This window comes from Hirundo rustica, chromosome 17 (genome assembly GCF_015227805.2).
Source record: "Hirundo rustica isolate bHirRus1 chromosome 17, bHirRus1.pri.v3, whole genome shotgun sequence".
NCBI classification, from domain to species: Eukaryota; Metazoa; Chordata; class Aves; order Passeriformes; family Hirundinidae; genus Hirundo; species Hirundo rustica.
Window position 1 is genome coordinate 3,763,949 of NC_053466.1, and position 25,070 is coordinate 3,789,018.

The 25,070-nt window shown below is 45.8% G+C and overlaps 1 protein-coding gene across 4 annotated transcripts in view; it reads right to left on the bottom strand.

Annotated features, from left to right (window-relative positions):
• Nucleotides 1-20,943, bottom strand: part of HECTD4 (HECT domain E3 ubiquitin protein ligase 4) — a 65,065-nt gene extending 44,122 nt beyond the window's left edge. For all 4 annotated transcript variants that reach the window (XM_040080428.2, XM_040080426.2, XM_040080427.2 and 1 more), the window contains exons 1-13: nt 20,765-20,943; nt 11,147-11,664; nt 8,746-8,835; nt 8,260-8,390; nt 7,079-7,187; nt 6,270-6,408; nt 4,927-5,097; nt 3,959-4,151; nt 2,497-2,658; nt 2,288-2,401; nt 1,947-2,087; nt 1,385-1,617; nt 829-974 (exon numbers count right to left, since the gene is read on the bottom strand). In XM_040080428.2, the coding sequence (XP_039936362.1) occupies nt 829-974; nt 1,385-1,617; nt 1,947-2,087; nt 2,288-2,401; nt 2,497-2,658; nt 3,959-4,151; nt 4,927-5,097; nt 6,270-6,408; nt 7,079-7,187; nt 8,260-8,390; nt 8,746-8,835; nt 11,147-11,664; nt 20,765-20,935 (2,318 nt within the window). In that variant the 5' untranslated portion in view covers nt 20,936-20,943. The remainder of the gene's footprint in view (nt 1-828; nt 975-1,384; nt 1,618-1,946; nt 2,088-2,287; nt 2,402-2,496; nt 2,659-3,958; nt 4,152-4,926; nt 5,098-6,269; nt 6,409-7,078; nt 7,188-8,259; nt 8,391-8,745; nt 8,836-11,146; nt 11,665-20,764) is intronic.
• Between the last annotated feature and the right edge of the window lie 4,127 nt (nt 20,944-25,070).

Consider the following 25,070-nt stretch of genomic DNA (forward strand, 5'->3'; position numbering starts at 1 on the left):
CACCAGAATCCCTCAAGGAGGAAACAGGAGGAAGGAAACATCACCCAGTGCCCACCTTGGAGCTGTCTGACAAAGCACTGGAATACACGGGTACCGCAAGGTATCCATGCAGGGGACAGGAGACACTCTTCCCTGTCACAGCAACAACCCTGAAAATGCCAGGTAATCCTCCTGAGCCAAACTGTTCTTCACTCAGGAGTCGCACAGAGCCGCAGAAATTTGGAATGCCGTGATTCACACCAAGAAAATGCAGGTTGATCTTCAAAAGATTTTGTTCCCAGCCTCTGGAGCACTTCCCACTGGAAAGTGCAGGTTCTGTTTGTCCTTGGCACGCTGGAGCCAGCATTCCTTGGCCCTGAGCTTTCCATTATCTCCTTTTCAGGAGATACAAGCACACTTTTTTTTTTTCCCCCCTTGGGCCTTCAATCTCAGAGCATTGCTCAAGGGTTATTAATCCCTCCAGTGTTATTAATTCTGCTTCTCCTCATGTTCTTTTGTTCAGAACTCCAGTGTTACCACTTAAAACACCGAGGTGCGAGCTGCCAACACCAGCTTTGCCTTTTCCTGGACACCACAGCAGCTAAATAAGGAACTCATTCAAGGAAACTGCCTGAATTTAGTAACTGTTTTATAATAAACATTAAAAAAAAAAAAAAAACCTTAAGAAAGCAAGTAAAAAAGAAACAAAAGTAAGAAAGTAAATACTACCTGTTATTTCATCAAGACCAACACATTGCATTTCTCTCCTTCCACAGACACAAACTAATAGTTTTATCATATTAAGTCTTAAAATCCATCACACTACGTTTTCTCAAAACAGATATTCACCTAATAGCCAGACAAACTTCCTTCTGGATTTCAGAGCAGATCTGATCCCTTGGGGCCATCAGTAACTGCCACAGTAAAAGCCCAGACCTTCTGACAATGTCTCTGTTCCTTTCCGTTTGGGGGCTGAAGAAAAATTTAAAAACCACCTAAGAAAAATTAAACACAACAATATTAATATTAAAAATATAAACATTATTTACATTAACTTATTTTCTGCAGTCAGTTTCTTGAACTGTTTGTGTGGGTCTAGAAATCTGAGAGTCAAGAATCTGATTTTGAATCAAAAAATGGAGGGGGAAAAAATACAAAGAAGGAAGGAAATAACCTCTCTGTGTTTTATTTTAGTCTGTAAAGGTAGAGATTATATTTAAGTTAGGGCTCTTAAATGAATATATAAAATATTGCAAAGCCACTGCTAAATCAACCTCAATTACATGGCTTCCAATGGAGAAAAAAAATTAAAATCAAATAAGAAAGCAAGCAGTGGTTGCCTGTACTCCAAACCAAGTTTTTCATTTCTCCATGTGAATTTTGAAGTCCCTTTACGCTTGTGTACCTGGAAGACAACGAGGATGCAGCGGATGATGCAGGTGTCTCCATTGACCATGGCCTTTTCCATAATGTCACAGATGCTGCTCAGGTGATGGGCCTCGATGGGATGCTGCTTCCCCAGAAAATTGCTGATGGGGAGGTTGTTGCTGGCTGCCAGGAGGTTGAGTTGGTGGATGCACATGGCACCAACATGGTGCAGTAACTGGTTAATGACCTCGTTTGTGGTTGTTGCATCCCCTGCAAGGAGAGGAGTTCAAATGCTGTCTATAAACATCGGATCATCGGCCTTTGCTTTTAAAATGCGGCAAATCAACTTCAGGGCACGAAAGGATTACCCAAAACACCTTCTGAACGTGCTGAAGGCAGCAAGAATCTGCAATCTTCCACACATCTCACTTTGTACTTTCCCCTCTCTTAAATCTAAGCTAAACCGTGACCAATATTTACAACTCTTTTCAGGAATTAACTCAGCTTTTAACAGCAAGGCAGTTTGTCTGATCATTCCCTGCCCCTCCTCTGTTTCACTTCCCCTTTGTACAAAGTGCTGACTCGTGGGCTCCCCTCACCTTTGGGCTCTGCGATGACGTGACTCACTCCCAGCCTCTGGCACACACAGTGGAATGCCTGGTTCCCAGGATTGCACCACTGATCAATATAATCATTGGAGCACGTCCAGATCATGTTATTCATTGTATCATAACAAGCACCTGAGAGAAGGAAAATATTTCACCCATCAACGTCGTAGAAAACCAGACTGAAGCATCTTTATAGGCATCGTAAATCCAAACTACTTGCTTTCAAAGTTCATAAAATTTCACCACAGACATGCAACCCCGCCCCACAGCAGAGCTGCTGACTGCAGATTCAAACCCAGATGGATTATTTGGGAGCTTGCTCTACTCCTTACCAAGGCCTGGCACCAGTGCCCCCCGTCCGAGCGAGCTGCCCGCAGCATCGATGAGATCTGCCCTGCTGGTGAACTGCCCGTCCGAGATGTTGAACACCAGGCTGGAGGCAAGAACTACACAGAAACACAGCTCCAGTCAATTCCTGAGAAGTCCATTGCATTCCAGGCAGCCAAGGACTCCCAGCCTGCCACAAACGGCTCTGACTTACTTTTTAAGGAGGACAAGGCGCTGGTGCCCCCGAAGAGCGAGCGCGTGGCCGAGCTGCCCGAGCCCCCCGGCGGGGGCACCAGCATCACCAGGTAGGTCCCACACGTGTAGATTGGGGTCTTCCTCAGCATCTTCAGGGGCAGCCCACAGCTCGTGTTGGCAGCTGCAAGGGACGCCAGAGAAAGGTCACAAACTGCATGTCTGCAGAACCAGGCAGAGCTCTGCTCGGAGCTTCAAATGTTTGGAAGCTCTGTTAAGAGGTTTTGACAGAATTCTGGAGTGGTTTGGGTCGGAAGAGACCTTGAAGATCCAACCTCGTGGACAGGGACACCCTCTCCACGAGACCAGGTCGCTCAGAGACCCATGAACCCGTCCTTGAGCATTTCCAGGGATGGGGAATCCATGACTTCCCTGTGGCCTCCCAGGCTCACACGTCCAGCATCAACCCCCACAAGGCTACCAAGAGTTTCACTAAAGAAAGCAACTTTAAAATAAAATGAATAAAAAATTAGGTATAACCTAAACTATTAAGAACTGCGTGGTGATAATTACATTGAAAGCACTTGGAGCCAAATGATCTCACATACAGAGATCCACTATGGATTTACTATTTTAAGTTCTCCTACTCCTCATGAAACGTAGACAGCCCAAATGATCTCCGTCCTGCAACAGCTGATCAACGCTTTTTGAGTGCTGACTCAAGAATTAGCCAAGAATAGCCACTTACTCTCCTTTTTCTGTACCACTTGAGTTGTCAAATGGCAAAACACAACCTTTAAAATAGCTCTCTGAGATAACTCGTTGCCAAATTCCCTGGAAGCAGAGCCATTTCATGTATAATTTATTTTTATGGAAATGCTTTCAATTGTTTCAAATTGAAGAAAGAAAACTCATGTACTTGAGAAGGAAGAGAAACAATTCAAGATAAACTGAGTAAAATCTTTAGACAAATCTAACAAAGCTCCAGATCATCCTGAAGGCCATCAGTGCAGTTCATTCAGGATTCTCCCATTAACATGGGTTGTTTCCATAAAACACCCAAACATTGTGCAGATGATGTCGAAAAATGCAAAATCACCTACGATTTGTAATATTCCAGTGACTGGTGAAGCGATAATTCCATTTTCTAACCTCCAGGCCATTTTTTACACACCAATTAGAAGCCCAGCTGAGCTGCCAGCAGAGAAATGCAACTACCAAATTCCCCAAACCAGTTCAATAATGGAATTGGAAAAGGGTGCTTCCCATTTTCCATGCCTAAACTTCCCTCACAATCCTAATTTAGCAAAGGAACTGATAATTCCAGCACTAAGCAAATACCGGGCTGATCTTCCAACTACGTATTTGGGGGGAAAAAAGACAAAAATCACACGCTTTTATTTTTAAAACCTGTCCTAAGAGGTCAGTAATAAGGAGGATGGATTGTGTGTGTGGTAAGAGATGAAAAGTGAAGCGTTTCTGACCTGCCTGGTCCTCCTTGAGGGTGTTGGAGATGGTGGAGCCGGTGAGAGCAGCGAGGGTGGCCGAGGGGGAGGCGCGGTACCGGGACAGGCGGCTCAGCAGCATCTCGTTGATGCTCTTGGCAGATTCCCCCTCTTTCCTCATCAGGATAATTCTTTCCTGCAGAGGATTTGCTATACAAATGCCATTTTCTACCTAGTAAAATGGGCGGGAAAAAAAAAATACTTTAGATGTTGAAATCCATAGGTGATTGATCACCCGAATTGCATCAGGTAGGAGTACAAAGTGAAACTTTGCTGACAGAAGTTCTTGCAAAAACAAAGTTCTGAAAGTGAGACAGCAGTAATTTTTTGTTTGTGACTTCATGATTCAATAGAATAATTTAATAGAGGATATCTAATATCTTCGAGATATTTAATAGGATATCTTCTATTTACGCCTCTTCCTAAAGACAGAACTGCTTGTCATAAGCTTGAGTTTATTTAGGAAACTCTGCTTAAAAATAATATATAATCCTCTTGTATTTTCTTAGTGGTGTTTCATTTGCAAATCACTTGGCTCTGAATCATTTTTCCAGGCAAAAAGTGTGAGCAGTGATTTCTTCAGCCCATGATGTTCAGGGGATGTTTTACTGCAGAATGCATCTCTTAATGAAGATGTGATTTAGAGCGTCAGGGATTTTCCATGAGTTGTACTACTACAGCCTCCCAATTCCAGCTCCACCATCCCACTCCATCCTCCTCTGCTGAGCAGAAATACAGACATAAAATATACATTTTATGCTACAAGAAAATTCACGTTGCTAAATATAATAATCCTCTGGACATGGAATTGGACAGTTCACCTCTTGTTCCATTCAGTTATTTCACATAAATATCCAAACCTAATATGCCAATTAGAAAACGCTGATATTTAATTAAACTGGGTTATGCTATCAACAACAGGCACAGGAAACACACGATTTGCTTACTATAATTTCAAAAATGTCCATAAAGACAGAGTGGCCTTTGGGGGTTTTTTCGTTGAGGCTTGCAGGAGACCAAATCCAGTAGAAAAAGGTGCCATCTGAAGAAAGATGCACGGTGGTCATAGTGCTGCCAACTGGGAAGTGATTTACTGGCATTGGGATTATCTGACATACCTATGAGACAGAAAGCATCTTAACAGGTCTGATTTTGCAGTTTGGCCTTACAAGCATGAACAGTATGAAAAATAAATAGAGATCAAATGCAGTTAGTTCAGAAGAGGCTTAATATTGGACTTAGTAGTAGCATTACAATGATTTATTACCAACAGCTATTCGGTGATATTTGCCAAATATCCAAACCAGCTCACAGACCTCAAATTTAACCTATCTAAAAATAAAAGGATCATCTCCTCTCTAATGATGGAGAACAAATGCACAGAACCATAAGGAAAATACACATCCTATTGAGCCGCCTACTTTCTGCAACTTCTCTCAAACATTGCTTGAAACCTGAGAAGAAAAGGGGAGTCTAAACAGTCTCAGTGTCAGGAAACACACTGGACATAAATGCGTATATCCATCCTTAAAACCGCAGCAGGAAAAACCCCAAAGTAAACAAACTACCCCAGTTTTACAAAGGGCAACAGTTGCTTATCTACAAACCACAACCAGATCTGAAACAACACCCGAATTTTGGGACAGGGGAAGAACAAAGAGCTGCTCAGGAAGAACACATTCTTGATTCAAATCAAAGTCCATTTTGCTGTTTGATTGCTTTAAGACGTGACCACACTGGAATCACGGAATATCCTGAGTGGGACGGGACCCACAGGGATCATTATTGAACTCTGGCCCTGCACAGACACGGCAACCATCTCACCCTGGGAGAGTGTTGTAAAAACAATCCTGGAGCTCTGGCAGCCTTGAGCACCCTCTGGGGGAAGAACCTTTCCCTAAAATCCAACCTAAACCTTCCTGACACAGCTCCAGCCGTTCCCTGGGTCCTGTCCCTGCTCCCAGAGAGCAGAGATCAGAGCTGCCCCTCCTGAGGGAGCTGTGGATTGGGATGAGGGCTCCCCTCAGTCTCCTCCAGGCTGAACAAGCTCTATCAGAATCCCACAATAAAGAACAGTGTAATTATGGATAAATACATATATTTATATGTAAGACACATTGAAACATCCATACCATAACTCACATGTTCACCACACAGTCGCTTCAAGGCGGGGTTAGAAAAACGCAGATCCACAAAACAAGAAACTTCAAGGATAAAACTAATTAAAGCCACAAAGTGTGTGATTCACTCAGCCTGTTTTGTTGCTGTCCCGTAAGGCTGTCCCTTTTACCTGCAGGGTATGTTGATCCACGAGCTGGAACAGGTAGTGAGGTTTGCTATCAAAGGACACGGGCCGATGGAGGAGTTTGCCGTTGCCAAAAGCCACCCAGCCCGTCTCCAGCTCCTCGTTCCGGCAGTACACAAACCCCCTGGAAAAAACCCACCAGGATGTTCAAACTCCTTCAACCCTGCCCTGCTTCCCTGAGGTTTCTTTCAAATAACAACTCGCAACCACAGCGCTGAACTTTGACTGAACTTACACTCAAGTCAGCGATTTTTGTTTTGAAAGGCTTTAAGCGTAAAAAGCCTCGTGGTTTTCAGGCAGTGAGGAAGCAAAGAGGTACAGTGAGTCACAGCTGCACTAATTACTTAATGAATGACATAATTAGCAAACAAACACTCACAAACTCAGCTATAAATAAAATGTCACAGAACTGGTCTGTAGTATATCCCTCTCAGCAAAGAATCAACCAACTTACTAGGCATTAAAAAATAACATTGCATCTAAAATTCTGCTGCTGTGAAGGTTGAACTAATGATCTCCACAGGTCCCTTCCAAACTCAGCTTGTTCTTTATTTTTACACAAAACCCACTCAAGAAGAATTTCAGATGAGAAACCTGACACATTAAAATAGCATTTAATGAAAATTCACAATATCGTGGAACCACAGACCGGTGTGTGTTGGGAGGGACCTTGGACATCATCTCCTTCCAAGCTCCATATCCTCGAGTCTTGCTACTCCCAACATGTGGGAGAGGTTTCCCAGAACAGGAACTTTTGGGTTCCAGCAGCTCTGCAGCACTGAAGCGCCCCTTACCTGAGAGTCCCGTGCAGCCCCGATCCCAGTTTGCTGATTCCCCTGCCCACGGAATTGGTCGTGTACAGGTAGAGCCCGTCGGCCGCAAGGCACCGGCCCAGGTCTGCATCTGGGGCAAGGACAGCAGAGAGCACACCGCTGTAACATTCCCCCCATGGGAAGCAGCAGGTGCTCATGGCACGTCGCTACCAACCCTTTTTGTAATATTGAGTTGATTATTTGGTGCTCTAAGAGCTGCTGTAACACAGGCACAGCCCAGGAGACCCAGGGGTTTCTTCACATCTCCTTCAGGCCTCAGAGGGGCCCAGATGGATTCACACAGCGTGAGAAGGAAGGAGAATCTAATACTGAGCCCTGATCCCATTTCTGCCAAACTCTGTGATTCTCCTAAAGCTGCTCAGATCCTTCCACCTCTGAACGCTTCAATTAAGACAAAATGTATTTGAAACACAGAGCAGTCATTATTAATAATCAAGAAGGGACACAAGTCCAGTCAATCTGTTGAAGTTCACAGGATCTGGACACTCAGCTCGGGAAGAAAAAGTCTCTCACGCTCTTGCCTAAACACCTAAAAAGAGTTGTCACCAATAAATCTGCAGGTAGCCTAAAATAACACCTCAGATTTTTAAATTCCTATGGATTGCATTAAACGTCATCAAAGCTTGAACTACTATTTCTAAAACCATGTGAACTCTTATTTACTACAAAAATAGTAAGCAAACAAAGCAGTAAAAAACTGAGGATGTATTCAGGAAAAGAAATACAAAAGAAAGCGTTAAAAAAAAAAAACTTCAAAAATCAACTGGGTAGAAACAAAAGCAAGAGTAGGGAAGAGGGGGAAAAACCAAACAATGAACTTGTAGTTCTAAAAATAAACTTGCTGTGCCACTGATAGCTGGCTATTGAACACGGGGCAGTGATTATGTTCTAACGAGGGGATAATATCCAAACTCTGTCTGACCCCTCTGACAAATTCCCACTGGAGTCAGGCAGGTCACTGGATCAACTGCTTTGGACTGTTTCCCACAGCCTGACAGTTTAAACCAGCAGCTGCTCTTCAGCAACCAAAAAGTAACATTTTTTGAGCCCCAACTCTGAAGTTTTACCTTCTTTAAACAATTAACAGCACTTAAAGCATCCTGTCCCCCTCTGCTGATAGCGACAGGGATGAAATAATTCACCTTTATTCTCACTGCTGGCACCAGTGTTGGCATCAGGGGCAGGTAACATGTCCTCAAAGCCCCAGGACACGATGTGCTTCCCTCCAAGCAGGCAAGAGGGGGATCCAGGGCCTCCCTCCAAAAGCAACAACCTTTAAGCAGAAAATAAAATAGAATTTTGTAAAGAATAGCGGTAGGAAAAATTAGCTAAATTAAAAATTAAGACAAAGATGTATTTAAAGTTAATTATTCTGTCAGAGTTCATAAACCACTTAAAGGAATCATCAATATTTAATGAAAAACTAAAAACAAAACACCCCATACCCAATCAATGCTTTTAGATTTGATTTTCTAATGCCTTCTGCACGTGACTAAATCTCAACCTTCCCTAAAGCTTTCAATAACTCTAAAGCCTTTTAATCACTTTTAAAGCCATTCCTCCCTACACAAACTTAACACATTTTCAGAGCTGCTGGGAAAGTTTACAAGGAGAAGAGTTCTACCAACCTGTAGAGAACATCAGCCACAGGCAGGGACCCCAGCTCAGTCTGTTTCTGTAATAGATGCACTGTATGAACAAAGGTTTTCAGCGACCCTCTAAAAGGACAAGAGAAACATGAATTAAAGATGTCTATTGAAGCCAGACTGAACACACACAACAGCAGCCATGGACAACACCCAGAACCACAGCCACGATAATAACTGGCATCTCTCTCCTGGCAGATGTTCATTCTTTGGGGAGGAAGGGGCAGAGAGGGGGACAGACAGACAGAATGCTGAGGAACCCCAACAATCCCAGCCTGTCCCTGGCAGCGCTGTCCAAACTCTCCTGGAGCTCTGGCAGCCTCGGGGCTGTGCCCATTCCCTGGGGAGCCTGGGCAGTGCCCAGTGCCCTCTGGAGAAGAACTTTTCCCTGACACCCAGCCTAAACCCCCCTGACACAGCTCCAGCCCTTCCCTGGGTGCTGCCCCTGCACTGCCCCTCCTGAGGAAGCTGTGCATTGGGATGAGGTCTCCCCTCACATCCCAAAACTTGGAAGATCCAGATGCCTTTAAAAATTTGTATTTTACAATTTCTCTTTTAAAGGCCAGGGCCATTTTCTGGAAGATGTGGCAGCTTTATTTCCAGGTTTTACAGCCCACCTAAGTAGGAGAATTTGGCTGCCTTAGGTCAGTTATGAGCTGCTTTCTTCACAAACAGGAGTGATCAGCTGCAGAGATCCCTGCCCTGCACTCTGCTGAATCCAACCTTTTGCTGCCACATGTGGTCAGTCAGCTCCCAAACTTTCCTCCTCCACACCCCAATCCCTGTTTCCCCCAGTGACATCTTCAGCTCTTTGCTTTCACTGATAAACCTCAGCCTGGAGAAAATTGACACCAAACACATTAAAGCACCTCAATTAATTATTTAAAGCAATATTTACCCTGTTGTTTTATTTTTAGCCATAAGAAGCACCCAAGATTGCAACTAGGAATGTCAATAATAGTTTCATTTTCAAGGTTTTTTCTTCAATACATGACTTAGATACTTAAAGGAAAAGTGTGAGGCTTTCAGAGGTGAACAAAGCACAATGGGGTATTTCAACTCTCTAAGCAATGCAAGGCAGACTTGCAAAGAAAATAAAAGATCAACCTGAAGTTCAAAAGCTCTACTTGAAATTTAGCTCAGCTGCAACAGAACATCCCATATTTCCTGCAAATTGACATCTAGGAAAAAAAAGAAATGAGATTGTGTTTATCAAATCCAATTTCTCTGAGCTATGTTCAAGTACATTGCCTTTCAGATAAGGCAGTTGTCAGGACAGAATAATTTGCCACATACCACAAATTTCTCATTGACTTCATTAAAACAAGTGCACTAGAAATTAAGTAGGTTTCATTTGAATAAACCTTTTCCTAAAGCAAACCATGCTATATCCTGGGAACTGCAACATCAAATCAGAGTTAAATTTCACAGACAAAGCTGCAACCTGGGGAAACATTCAAGCCAACATTTCCAAAAGGCTTCCTGTGATTTTAAAGCCACATTCATGGGGCTTTGCAGAGGTTTGTGTTTCCTTCCCCACTCCCCAAGCCCCATCCTCCAAAAAAAAAAAAAACCACCAAAAACTAGGTTTTGATTAAAAGCATTTATGACCTATTTGTCCTCAATCACCTGATGCCAAACCCATGCAGGACAAGGTGTACGTTAACCTACAATGGTTGAACTCTTCACTGGCAACAAAACGAAAAAATACCTCCAGACATTTGAGAGACAACCCTGAAATCGAATCTGAAAGGAATTGCCTCGAAACCTGGCAGTTCCACCTTCTCAAGACAAAGAAAGGTGCACAAAAGGGCAGGACAAAGGGAAAAGGAGACAACTTCTCTCCCTGATAAACACATTTGGAACCATTCCTAGAGCAATATGCACAGGAGGCATTGCTAACCCAGATCCTTCTGCTTTTGCATATGCTAAACACATGCAAAGAAGAAATGCTTAGCAGTTTCACCCTTTCCAACCCAATATTTAAATACCAGAAAGAGAAAGGCTGGTGCAAGCTAAAAATAAGTACCACCAGTGCAGTCACCTCATTTTTGATTTGTTTCAACAAAAAGAGAGAATGAGCACCAACCACAGCATTGCCTAGAGTCACTGGAGTCGTGATCCTGGAAGGGTTCAAAAACCGTGGATGTGGAATTTGGGGATACGGTTAATGGTGAATCATGGCCGGATTTTGCCAAAGTTCCTTAATTCTCTCGATTTTGCCAGTAAACCTTTGTGCCCTTGTGACCCCTTGAGAACATCTGGTTGGGACTTTGCCTTGCGCCAAACCTCAGGATGTGCTTAACCCTTGAGTTTAAGTATTCCAGGGTGTTAAACCCAACCTTAACAACCCCGCGATTCTCTGTCCTTTCAGCTCCCTTACCTCGCACAAGCCAAGGCAACCAGGGCGGCGGCAGCATTTTCCTTCTGCTTGTAGGGGATGTGCTGGCCGGAGGGCGCCGCGTCCTCGAGCCAGGAGCAGAGCAGGGACTCGATCCCGTTGAGGCAGTCGGCCGGCTCCTTGGTCAGGCTCAGGGGCTGGCAGTCCCGAAGGCAATTCAGCAGCACCTCGGCGGTGATGTTACACAGGGAAGGGTCCGTCCTGCTCTGCGACTGGATCAGCGGGAACACCAGCAGCAGCCCCATGCGGGAGGTGAAGGGAGCCTGCTCCGGCTGCTGTAACAAGCCCTGGCGCTTGAGCAGGGCCAGGGCCTCCTCGTCCCCGGAGCTCTCGCGGTCGTGCTGCTCCTCCAGGGCCAGCTGGCGCTGGGCGTTCCAGAGCCCACGCAGGGCGTTGAGCCGGTACTCCAGCAGCCGCGCGTACGCGTTGCTCTGGTTCCCGCACACCGAGCGCAAGCGCTCCGCCAGCTCCGTCGGGTTCTTGGTCTCGAAGGACAGGATCTGCGAAGGGAAAAGCGGCTGTTTGTAAAGGAGGGGAATAAAAAAATCCCTTATGGCTCCGGTGTGAATTTTAGATCAGATATTATTTTTAGTTTCTGGGAATGAATGAAGCTACACTCGGGGCCGAAGTACAGGTGAGAGCTGGTGCGGCCATAAACTAAAACACATGGAATCTCATCCAAGGAGGATGGCAAAGGACTGGGACAGCTGCCCGGGCAGGATGTGGAGTCTCCCTCTCAGGACGTGTCCCTGTGTCACCTGCTCCAGGTGACCCTGCCTCGGCAGCGGTTTGGACTGGGGGATCTCCAGAGATCCCTTCCTACCCCAACGTTGTGGGATTCTGCGAGCCTGCTGACGCTGAGCCAGCATCCTCACCAAACCCAGGCTTGGGGGCTGCTGACAGGGATTTTTAAGCTTTCAGTAAACAACAACGATAACACAGATTGTAAAGAAAAATACACACACAAAAGAGTAGCTCGGAAAATAAACACTCCCCTCCTCTGGAGCTTTTTTCTGTAATGGAGGCAATTTTGCTAAAAACTTCAAAAGAACTGCGAGTTTGGAGGGTCCCAGGGGTTTAGAGCCCTTCTATGAAAACTAATAGGTCACTAATAGTGTGTAATAAGAACACACTCGTTTCTAGTTTTGGAGCTCTTCAAATAAACAAACAAACAAATCAGTTCTCTCCAATTCACCACCAGTTCTGTCACACTCTCTGTCTCCGCTGCTTTTTTCTCCCCTCTTAAATTTTATCATCTTGCACTTAGCTACACCTTTCTGAAAATACTTCAAGTTGCTGCTGTAGTTAAAAACCCTAAAAATCTCTTCCTCATCATTTCAGACAGAAGAAAGAGGCTTTTCTGGCACTTCTAAATAAAACTGGAGACCAAGTCGGAACAACAGAAAACAAGTAAAAGCATGACACAAAAATGTATTTATGGTTTAGTACCCAGCCTGGGACTGGGAAACTCAGAGTTTTAAGTAATTTACAGGCAACTTTTCTCCTTCAGCAAACAACAACCGTGGAGATCAGCAAAGTCACTTAAGCTGTGGCAAGCTCAAGGAAAGCCATGAGCCAAGCATTTTCTGATACTCTGGATCCAGTATCCAAAGGGATTTGGTGTCCAAAGGGCTTCTGGCCATGTTCCAAAGTGCCTCATCTCATCCACCCTCAAACCCAATCTTTGATCCATCTTTATGCTGTAAAACTGTCCTTCTCTCATTTAATAAATAAATATAAACATGGGAAGGGGAACATGAGAGACAAAGCTGCCGTGGGGAACGGCACCCCGGGTCGTTTGTTCCGTGGGGTTTTTTAATTGCAGGCAGCAGTCACAGAGATCACGAAATAAATGTTTCTGGCTAACTGCAGACTCCTCAACAGCTTGTTAAAATGCTGCAGGACAAATCACATCTGCCAGTGCCACACAGCCCCTGACTAAAGGCAAACAGCTCTGCACTGGGACATTCACCACCACAGCCAGGAAAAGTTCACTGGAAAGGAATTCACATTGTAATTACACTTGAATGGATGTTGTATTGAGCTCCTTATACCTAATAAACCTCCTTTAATTAATTTCTCCAAGAGATTATTAATATTAATTTCTAAACCACATATTATACATTTAAAATAACCACCTCCTGTTAAGTTGTGTGTTCTGCTGTTTGACAAATAAGTTTGTTTCCTGTTCTAGATGGAATCACTTTCTACAACAGTTGGCTTTTGATTCTCTTGAACTAAACTGGATGGATTTTCCACAAAGTGACAACAAGCTGCAGAAATGGAGGGAAAAGAGAATTAACGTTTGCATTTTGAGAGTTAAATGCTGAAGAAACAGGTCCTTGTTAATAACAAAGATACCACCTCAAAAGACAAGCTGTGATGCACGTGGTGTCACATGCCTTGCTCCTCAAATCCCACAGTTTTACAGGAAAAATCCTTTTTTTTTTGCCTTTGATATGGCTCTGCAGCTCTGCGCCTGTCTTGTAGCAATCAGGACGAGTCAGTGTCAAATACACGCAGTTTTGCTGATGAAAAGCTTTTTCCTGCTGAAGTTTTAGTTTCTCCCTGATCTCACAGTTGCCAATTTGCTTTAAAAGCATGCATGGTCTGTCTGGGATTGGTAGGAGTGTTTCGCTTCAGTCTTTCATAAGGGAAATGAGCACTAATTTGGGTAAATGATACAGGAAGCACATCAGCTTCAACAGATTTACAAGACCATTCCAAAATGGGACTTACAGACTTTTGATAATGCAGTTGACATCATCTGATTTTTCATACACAGCTTATGGAATCAGTGGAAAAAACCCTTAATTATTCAACATCATCTCAGGGTCTAAGCAGGCATTTGCACTTCCAGAAAGCAAGAGAATATCAGAAGAAAGGTGTGAGGTCATCTGCTACACAGGACACTTCAGCTAATTAAATTGAAGGCTGTTTTCCTCAAAAGCCTTTTTACTAGAGGTCAGTACTCAGAGCTACCTCCAAAAAGGAGCTTTAACACCAAACGCTCCCAGTGAGGTTGGGACAAACACCCTGTGAGTTTTCAGGGTTCGGACACATCCCAGGGACTGCTCTGGCTCTCCCTGAGAGCCAAACCCAGCCCTTCCCACCCCACCAGTGACAGAGCTTCACTTGGTCCCTGCCAGATCCATCAGTGCTTCCCTCTGGATACACTAAAGACTCCACACAGGAATCCCAGCCCTTGCCAGGGTTCTCATATCTCCAGGCAAAGCTTGTCATCTTCCAACTATCTGTAGTCAAAACAAGTTAAAATAAAATACAAGAAAACCCCCAGCACGTTCTTTCACAAATTGTGATGCAGACAACACAACCACCAGTGTTTATAAAAGGTAACAGTAACATTCCCTTTCCTGCTGCCTCTGGGCTGCCTCAGGATTTGGGACTGATTTCCAGCTCCCTTTTGGCGTGCCTCGCTATTTTCCTGTGCAACACCTGGGGAGCTGTTGGGGGCAGACACCAAACCCAGCCCCACACAAACCTCACCTAAACCAGTCCCTGATCCATCACTTCCCAACTCCAAACATTCCCGACTAACAAGGCTTGAACAGAATCAAAGAGGATGAAGAGGATGTAACAAACACATCACTTCGCCACAGAACGAGTTACCCAAGTAGCCACTTACATGTAACTAAAAGCTGTGTTATTAAATAGTTCAATTGTCACTATTTTCATTTTACAGTATCTTATCCTTACACATTATTTCCTTGTTTGATCTTTTAAATCAATTTTAGTCGATATTTTAATTAGAACATGGTAGACCCAAGTTCAATCACTCTAATTGGTCTTTGACATCTTCTTCCACATCAAGAAGCACAAAAAGCATCTGATTTGAGATGAACTATGGGGAGGTGTCATCTTTCCCACTGAATCCAATATCTGCATCCTACTGCGTGACCTTACCCAGGTAATTCTTCCCATTAGACAGAATTTTTGCCAAATCTGCTTCAGAAAGGAGTGGCTGACATTCCCTATTTTCAGGGCAACATGTTTCTCTGCTGATAGTAAATACCAGACCAAGCGCAATTAACACACACTAATATACATGAAGAGCTTTAGCCTGAGGTTTTATGACCCTATTAAATAAATTTAAATGTGAGCTGTCACTAAAAGGCAGCTTTTTCCTCTGGCTACAATTCCTGCCCCTTGTCCTCTCCCCCGTGCCTGTGGGGGGTGTGGATTTTAATTCTGTTATGCAGGGAACCGAGGAGCAGTTGTGCACAAAGAGGGGTTTTTATCCTGAAGTTGAATATTGGAAAGGGAAGCCTCTAAATCTCCCCAATAACATTTAATTCTTTCACTCCAGAGTTCAATTGGCTGAAGTTCACACGTGAAGATGAAGATGGTGAACATTTATCAGGACCAATTACATCCCTAATACCCCCCTGAGAATTCAACATGGATTATTCCCATCTCACAGGAGGTACAAACCAGACAGAAAAACGGAAACAACCTCAAAATTGTAAAAGATCTATAAAAGCAGCATGAAAAAAAATAATTCTATTACTTTGACCACCCCATTGCAGGTATAAGGTCATCCCTCTTGTACAGAGTTAACAAAGAGGCAGCACCACTTGTTTACTCAGCTCTTTTGTCTCCAGAAACACCAATAAAACAATGTAAAAAGACTGAATTACCAAAAAGTATGGATTATTCTGTAAGGGAAAGAGCACAAGTGACAGTTTTAAAGGTACCCTGAGGATTGAAATGCACATCCCAACTGAACCTGCTCCATAAACAACCCCGTGTCCCTGCTCTTTGGCTCCCACTCTGCTGGGGAACAGCGTTCCTGCTCTTGGCATTTTCTGGGACATCCAGCACGAAGCTGTCCCGGTGCAAAACCCACCTTAATTTCTTCTAAAACATTTTCCAACCCCTCTCTTGAGCCCTTTTCCTTGCTACACCATGTGCCAAATATATAAATATATGTGAACACCTTCTCCCTGATGTTTTAGGAGCTGCTGCACTTTACACCACGCTTTAATGTTGCAGTTAAAAACTACAAGTCTCAAGGTTGTTCCAATTTTTTCTGCTCCAAGAAATTTTAACCTTATCATCTTGTCCGAAGCCTCTGCTGAGTCCTGTGTGGAGCAGGGCAGGTTTTTAACTACTCAGCTAAAAGCAGGAATTATTTCCTTCTGTGAAAGCATTGGAAATCTCACTGCTCAGAAATAAGCACTAAGATACTGCTACCTTTTACAATTTTATCTCAAATCATTTTACAAATTTATGAAATAACCTTCGGACCTGAGATGAATTACAGAGAACAAGCAAGCTGAAAATAAATAAAATGCTATAAAGTGCTGTTTCTTTGTTCATTAAAATATTTCTTTGGCTCTTACTCAAGTCCTAGGTGAAAATGGCTGCAAAAGGTAAAGAAAAATCTTTGCAATTTAAACATCTGAGAGTGCAGATCACTGAATTAATCAGCTGCAATTGGTAACAAGATCTATATTTGGGAAACAGATTTGCAAAATCATCCTTGGGAAGTTTCCTAAGGTTTCTCTACAAGGTTACCTAAAACACGACTTCAAACATCAAAAGTCAGAGGCACAGTGGTCCATATTAGAGAAGTTTAATAAATTCCAAGTGGTGGCAGAGGAACCCTGGAGCACTGGGAGGGGGTGCACAGGCAGGATGAGGATGTTCCAAGCCTGCCACACGCCCGGATCAGCAGTTTTCAAGTCAGAGGTCACAACCCCAGGCAGGGTCACCCACTTAGGAAGGAGTCAATTGTTGATGGTGGCGTTAGGGACTTTCAGCACGACAGAGGTGACGCTTGTAGATGGCAGGAAGGTCACGAGCAGAAAGGTTTGGGAAGCATTGACCCAGATAATTGCAGGGAACTGCTCTCTCCTTCAGCAATCAGGGAAAAGTGACAAAATGTTTTCTCTGGGCCGGGAGGAAAATGGATGAAAACTTCCAAGTTTAGCAGAAACCTTCCAGTCTAAATCATTTTATGGCAAACACAAGTCAATCACAGGACTGGCACATGCTGAGAAAAGAGCACTGGACTCCAGCTCTTCAACCTCTCTGTGGAGGGCCAGCCCAGGCCACAGGGGGGAAGAGGAAAGGCCACCACTTTTTCCTTATTTGTTTCTTTTTTTTTTTTTTTTTTTTTTACCTTCCACTTGATTAAAGGTAACTATTTTCATTGCAGAGCCACACCTACCCAGAGGCACCTCACTGTGTCCTGCAGACCAGCGCTTAACAAGAGTCCAAACATCAGCTGAGGACAGACACGATCCCAACAGCTACTGAGGGAGGAGCTGCACTCCCAGCTCCATGGTAAAATCAGCGGAAGGTTCCCTGCCCTTGGCAGGAGGGGATAGTGGATGATCTCTAAGGTCCCTTCCACCCCAAACCATTCCGGGGCTCTGTGGTGACCCTGCAGAGCTGGCAGATCAAACCCCCCTGCTCCAAGGGACCTCCCCTCCTTCGGACAAACCCCGAGCACGCTCCCGGCGTTCCGGACTCCAGGGAAGATTCTGGAAGCGCTGCAGTTCCCTTTGGGGCACATGAAGGAACAGCTCTCCCTGCACTGAATGTCCTTCCTGCGTGGGCATTGACCAACCAAAACGTGGCAACACCTCCAGCTCTGTCACTGAGGGTTGTCTCCAAGAAGGAGAAGACTTTGCTCTTTCAAAGATTTCTCTGCGTAAAATGTTATAAAATAAAGGTCCAAAGGGTTCTGTAATCACTGACTAATCCAGGTCTCTCCTGACTAGAGGATTTTAGTGGGAAATCCGCACCAGGAGCAGCTGGTTCATGGATATAATTACAAAATTCTATCAAATTAAAAAAAGAAAACAACCCCTCATTTTTTGTAAATATGCTGAAACAATCAAAGAAGTTGGCACACATCATCACAGAAAAAATAAAAAACAGGGCAAAAACCTCCACACCCTTTAAAACCCAACATACTTCTAGAACAAGCTGAAAGAGAAGATTAAGGCTCTTGTAACATACCATTAAATATATATGTATAAATACAAGTGTATACAAATATACAAAAGAATAAAATCAAAGCTGCACAGGAGTCAAAATAACAAAATAATAACTTTTCATAAGCCTTTCTTGGCATAACACCAGCACTGTAACATTTTTTCCCCTCTGCTTTTTCTTTTTATAAATAGACAGAACCTTTGAACAGAAGGACAAAGGAAACACATCCAAACACACTGACATTAGTCACCAATACACTCTTTAAAGGGATATTTAAGCAAAACAGACCAGAATGATACTTCTCCACCCAAAAAAATATCCATTAAAGTATTAAACATTATACATTTTTAATTAAGCACTTCAGCTCAGAAATTCAGCCAGGCTTCTGACCACCACTGATGATGCACAAGAAGTGAATTAAAGAAGTTTCCTAATCAAAGCAGCAGCTGCAGCATCTCCTACCCTTGGCCAATAGCACATCCCAAGAGATTTCTGTTTGGACCATTTTCAAAGATATTTATTACACTGCAAGTAGGAGTAGAAAGAGTGTAAATGAGCTCTTGTGTAGCAGTCGATTGCATGGCCACGCTTCAATCAGATGTATGCACCTATTTCCACAAAATGGCTCCTCTCAAAGCCATTCCACATCACCAAAGTACCCCTTATTTAAATAAAAGCTGCATTTTAAAAGGCAGAGAAAAGTTACAAGCTAAATATTTTACACTTGCACCATGAGAAATTTCATTTTTTTAAAACCCTTCCCCCTCAATAGCAAACTCTAAATCAATTTGCAGGTATCTGAAAATTAAACTGATCCCCTGTGATGATCAATTCTATCAGTGGATGGAAAAAAAAAAGGCTTTAATGAGCTGTGACCTAAGAATAAAGGTCAAAATAAGTCAAAATCAGTACACCTATCAAAAATAAGCACCACAGCAAAAAGTCGCATTTAATTATTTATTTAAAAGTTTAGCACTGCAAACATGAACAACAGGAAAAGAATCTCTGGAGCAGGAAAAATGATGTGAATCAGTGGCACTGGATTGCTGCAACACCCATTATGATAAATGTCATGTAGCACAAGACACAGTAGCACCAGTTCCATTCCTGTCTCACCCAAACAGCTGGAGTTTTAGAACATTCCTAACACTAACAAAAAATTCTCCAGAGCTGAAGTGTTTGTCAAGTGAAGCTGTGTGTCAAGTTTCAGGCTGGAACACACTTCTGGCTTGGCTGGCAAGATCTTAAAATAAGGTCTTATTTGTTTTTTAAATGATATCCTCCTTTCTTACGATGTAACACAAAAAATGCTGTGGGAGCACGTTATTTTTCTAGCGCAGTTTTTAAACTCAAAGCTGCTTCTAGAACTATGCCATGGAATCAAAATATTTCCTTGCATCCCAGCTGCACTGAACGCCAGAGCAACTCCGACCACAAGGGAGAATCATTCCATGTTTATACACACACAGAGATAAGTCAGCCACCTTAAAAATCTCCCTTTTCCCGTTCATGTGATATTTGCCAACGTCCATTTCATGGGAGCAGCTGACTTTCCCATGCCATTCCCCAGTGTCCCAACACACGGGACAGAAAACGCACGTTCAGCAGAAAATATCTTTCCTTAGATAAGGCTGGGGGAAGTTTCCCCACAGCCCATAAAGGTTCCACGTCACCCCGATGAACGATGATGTTGTCAGGACCGCTCGTGGGTTCTTCTCAGCAACACCCCAGACAGCAGCTAAAGCCTCACTAAAAGGGGTTTTTTTTTTTTGGCCTAAAATGCCTGAGACCAAGCAGAGCTGGAGATAAAGCTCTGGCTGGACCCGGTGACAAAGCCCCTGTGTCATTGCGAGCCACATTGCTGGGGAGAAGGGTGGGGTGAAAGACGAGAAGGAGGCACACAGGGGGAAGAAAAAAAAAATGCAGTCTACAAAATAGATGCAACCTATAATCCGTGACATTCAGTCCTTCAGCGGCTCCTCCTAAGATAAAACAGCTGCACCGCCTGCCTGCAGCCAACACCACGGGCAGCGCTGGGAAGGTAAAAAGCTGGGATGAAAATCTGGGCTGCCCTCCTGGCTCCTTAATAATGATCACTGTCAACAGCTGAATAAAACACGCGGGCACCCCCCCCGAGCACATCGTTGGGAGGCTGATGAACTACAAACCGTCTAAAAGTAACAGCAAGAAGACACAAAACCTTCAATAAAAATAAACGGGCCAAAGGCCACACTGAAATCCCTGAGTGCGGCACTGCTTTCCAAACCTTATGGAGCCAAAACAAGGAGGACGCACGGATACTTCACCCTCCATTTACATCAGCACCTCACCATCCTCCTGCCCAGCTCCACTTTTATTATTATCCGAAATAAATGAGACTGACTCAAGACAAGCAGAACGCCTCGACACCGGCTGGCTCCGGGCTCCAGAGCCCTCACCCGGCATCCGCATCCAGCATCCTCCATCCCGGCCCCCCATCCTCCCGCAGTCATCCTCCCTGCACCCCCATCTCCCATCCCCCCGTCCTCCTCGCCTCAGGCCTCCCCTGCCACCGTGCCCCTCTCCCGCGGGCATCCTCCCCGTCACCCCCCGGCCCTGCCCCGTCCCTCCCCTCAGCTCGGGGGGCCGCCTCACCTCCAGCTCGGTGTCGCCGGGCTCGGCCACCCCAATGATCTCGCTGGGCAGCTCGGCCAGGTCGGTGACCCGGATCAGCCCGTCGTGCAGGAAGATGGTCTCCTCCTTCACCGACAGCCACTGCGCCGAGTCGGTGGCCGCGGCCGCCGAGGCGGCCGCCGGGGACCCCATGGCGCGGAGAGCGGGGGGGCTCCGCAGGGCTGAGGCGAGGCGGGTCCCGCTACCCGCCCATGGCGGGGGCAGGGCGGGGGCAGGCGCGTCCCCAGCGGCCTGAGCGCCGGACAGCCGGGGCGCGGCGGGCAGCAGCGAGGAGCGGCGCGTTGCCACCGCGGCGGCGGCGCTCCGGGGAGCTCCGGGAGCCGCCGTGCCCGCCCGCAGCCCCGCGTCCCGCGCCCGCCTCACACACACCGCTGACAGCGCGACGCCATGTTGGGGGCCGAGGCGCGCCCGGCATGCACCGCGCGGGGAACAATACACCCGGCCCCCTCCCAGCCCGCGGGACCCCGCCCCGAGCGCCGGGGCACGCCCCCAACGCTCGGGCTCCGCCCCCGGGCCGCTCCCGCCGCTCCGCCCGCGCCGCCGGTAGCGCTTCACCCGCCGTGCGTGTGCTTTGCTCCGTGCTTCACCGGCACCGGGCACGGCGCCTCGCCCGCACCGCGGGGAGTGTAGCAACGGCGCCGGGAAGAGCGAGTCACCTGCACCGGGCGCAGCGCCGCGCTCGCAGCGGGAGCGCTCCCCTCAGCGCCTCACCCGCGCCAAGGAGAGGGGATCGCCCGCACAGCCGCACCGGGTGCGCTCCCCTCAGCGCCTCGCCCTCACGAGGAAAGGGGATCACGCAGCGGGTGTTCTCCCCTCAGCGCCTCACCCTCATGAGGGGAGCGGATTCCCCGCAGCGGGTCTTCTCCTCTCAGCGCCTCTCCTCATGAGGGGAGCGGATCACGCAGCGGGTGTTCTCCCCTCAGCGCCTCACCCTCATGAGGGGAGCGGATCACGCAGCGGGTGTTCTCCCCTCAGCGCCTCTCCTCATCCCTCAGAGATTGCTCCCCTCAGCCCCTCGCGCGTCCCGCAGCGAGGCACGGTCCCCTCAGGGCCTCGCTTCACTACCCTGGGGTCTCACCCTCATGCAATGACCTGTCCCTCAGCCATTCACCTCCCGAGAACCGAGACCTGGTCCCTCAGTGCTGTCCTCCTCAGTTTCCCTCTCAACTCTCTTAGCTTGACTTATTGGGCCCCTCTGGAACTCACAAATTTCCCTCCAGGACTGATCTCTCTTGGTCCCTCACATCCCCCTCATGGTTGTTTCTCCTCTCCCGAACCTCTGCTCACTCCTATTTTTTTGTGTGTCCCGTCACAGAGTGATTTCTTTCTCCCTTCCCCTTGCCCCCTTCTGTCACCATCTCGAAGGAATCCTGTCACCTCTCAAGGAGCCTTTCCCAAAAGGACTCAGGAGCAAGCAGGTATGTCCCTTAAAATCTGTACCTCTGGATTTATGGGTTCCAGAGGCTGTAAAGCAAAAGGGCAACACCTCAGAATGTGTGGCAAAAAGGAAAATTGATCCCTCTTTCTCAGCCTAATTTCACCCTCAGACCTCGTCCTGAGCCTGTTCAGAGGCACAAAATGTTGCAGGCAGCTGTACCTGGATGTTCAGCAAAGGACGTGCTGCTGAGACAAATCATGTTAATGAGAGAGATGTGGTGATAAATGTTAAATAGTTTTAGTGGATAATTGCCGTGGGGATTCCCATTGCAAGTGTCTGCTTTTCATGGAACAGTGACTGTGCACAACTGAGCAGAGACAGAGCTCTATGCATTTATTTACCTGTTTGATCAGATTAAATTATTTAACATATTAGTGCATTATAACAAATGTGCTGTGCTGTGCTGTTGCAGGAAAAGCTTATTCAGGGCTGGAGTAAAACGAGATCTACCGCCAGTGCTTTATATCCTGTTAAATCTGGTTGGGAAGAAGCATGTTTTTTCCAAGTAATGGATGACCACTCAACCTAGGACCCAGGCAAAGCCCTTTTGTAGCACGGATTCAGCAGTGTGAGCGCTCACACCATGGTGTAGCTTGTTTTTGAGGCCAGTTCAGTTAACACAGGGTTCAGGTAAGTTCAAACAAGCAGTAGTTTAGAGATCTGTGTGATAACTCTCTGCGCTGTTTGGTAGGACATCCCTGCTATTCATGTGCTGGAGAGTAGAAGAGTCTCCAGGCCTGGTTTTATTCTAGAAATAGATATTATTTGCCTCTGTGCTGCAGTAATTTTTGAACAGGGAGAGTGTGCAGAGCTGCTGTCAAAAGTTTTTATGAGGGAGAAGCTTCATGGGCATCTGTTATTTTTGGTCAAGACATGACAGAGAGAACAACGGCTGCAGACAGACCCTGATCCTCCCGTGGGAGCCCTGGGAGGACTCAGAAGTGAGGGAATGCTGAGATTGGAAGTTTTTATGGCAGCTGGGATGAGGCAGCTGAGTTCTGGCAGGGGAGATAAGCCCGGCTCCCGAAGGTTCCTTGGAGCGAGGGAAAAACTCCCGGGGTTGGATTAGTCACAACATTTCATGGGGAGACAGCCACCAGTGTTATTGTTTGTTCGCAGAGTGGGAGTTTGGCATTGTTTTCATAAATCCACACTTGAGAGGAGTAGAGGGAGAGAAACACAAAGTGTGTGCGCGTTTTAGTGGTAGTAACATTCCACCAAAAAAAAAAGCATTCCATCCTTCGTTCTTGTGGTGCTATCATGGTGCTAGGTGAGCATCTTCCACAAAATCCACGCAAACAGCAGAGCTGGGAGTCATAAAGGGATGCTCCCTTCGCAGGCTAGGTGAAGGACATCAGCAGAAGGGGTTTGCAGTGTTTCCCAGCGGTTTGGATGTCCCTGTTCTCCATAGGGATATTTCACTGGCTGGGTAACCCCGGGCTGAAAATGCTTTGTCTGCAGCTCTCCGGCGCTTTTCCCAAGGCCTCCCGGACTGCTCTATCCCGGAGGAATGCGGCTGCCGCAGCAGCTCCCAGATGGAGAATCCGTGTTTGAGATGGCTGTGGAGTCAATCCACAGCCTTGGGATGCAAGCCAAGGCCTTTTATTGGAATGAGGAGCTGACTCAGAGCCAGGAGAGGCGAGTGAAGCTCTGGAAGCTTCCACAGCAGGTGAGGCACTGAATGAGGTGTGTGGCCACGTTATTTCCTGGCAGGGGCTGTGCTTTGTCCTTTGTCTGGGCGCTGGTGACAGTTTCTCCCAGGAAAGATCCTGACCCTTTCCTTTTAGCCAAATCTGTGTGAAGCTGAACAGAAGGGATATTCACCATTTTATACTTATTGATTTGCTTATTGGAGTCCTTCTGAATTCTATTGACCTGACAATTCAAAGTTAAAAAGCTGTTACTGAATGAAAGGAATGGAATAAAAGTGAGAAATGTACCCTGTCCTGCCTCAGTGCAGGTAAATAAAATAATTGCTGGTAAATGTAATTTCCTAAATTATTTGAAGTGCCTGCCATTCAGGAACTAAGGGTGTGTTGTAAAATCTACAAACTTACCAAGCGTGGAATGCTGATGTAGCTTCCTGCGTGGAATTTTCAGTACCAGGGCTGCACTGGATGCAGCAAACTCCATGCAGTTCACCTGGCATCTGCTGCAGGAGGTGTTGTGTAATGGAATGAAAAAAACCATAATATTTGTGTTCTGCCTGTCACCAACAAATGTCAGCTGCTGCAACTTCAATGTGCAGTCAGAGGGGTACAGCAGCAACTACAAAGAAGTCTTGGACTACTTTAGGGGAAGACTCAAAAAGTAGACCAGAATAACTTTGTGACACAGATCATCATGCTGAAGGAATAAAACCCTCAGCTTGTAAATAGGCTCCTACAGAAAACCACTCTTTTGCTTCCTTGTTTTGCTTTTTTACCCATTATTTTGGAGCAGATGTTGAGCTTTCTTTGAGCTGCTGTGGTTGCTTCTGCCTCTCATGGCAGGATTTTGGGATCAACTCCTTCCTGTGCAGGTTTCCTGTGTCCTTGTGCTTCTATGGACATCACAGATGCTGAGATTTAGCAGAAGATGCTCATGATCTGTGGGCAAAAATTCACTCCTGCGAGCTGCAAATGGAAATTCCCTATTCCTGCTTGGAATTTGCCTATTATGTAATGGGATTCAAAACAACATTGTCTCGCCCTTCAGTTTAATTTTACATTAACAACCATTATATGTGGGGAGAACTCTTTTCATCCCAAGGCTTTGCTGTGCATCTTTCTGTTCATTTAGAAATGACACTTTCAGTCTCGGTGACCATCGTGGCACTAAGAAATGTGT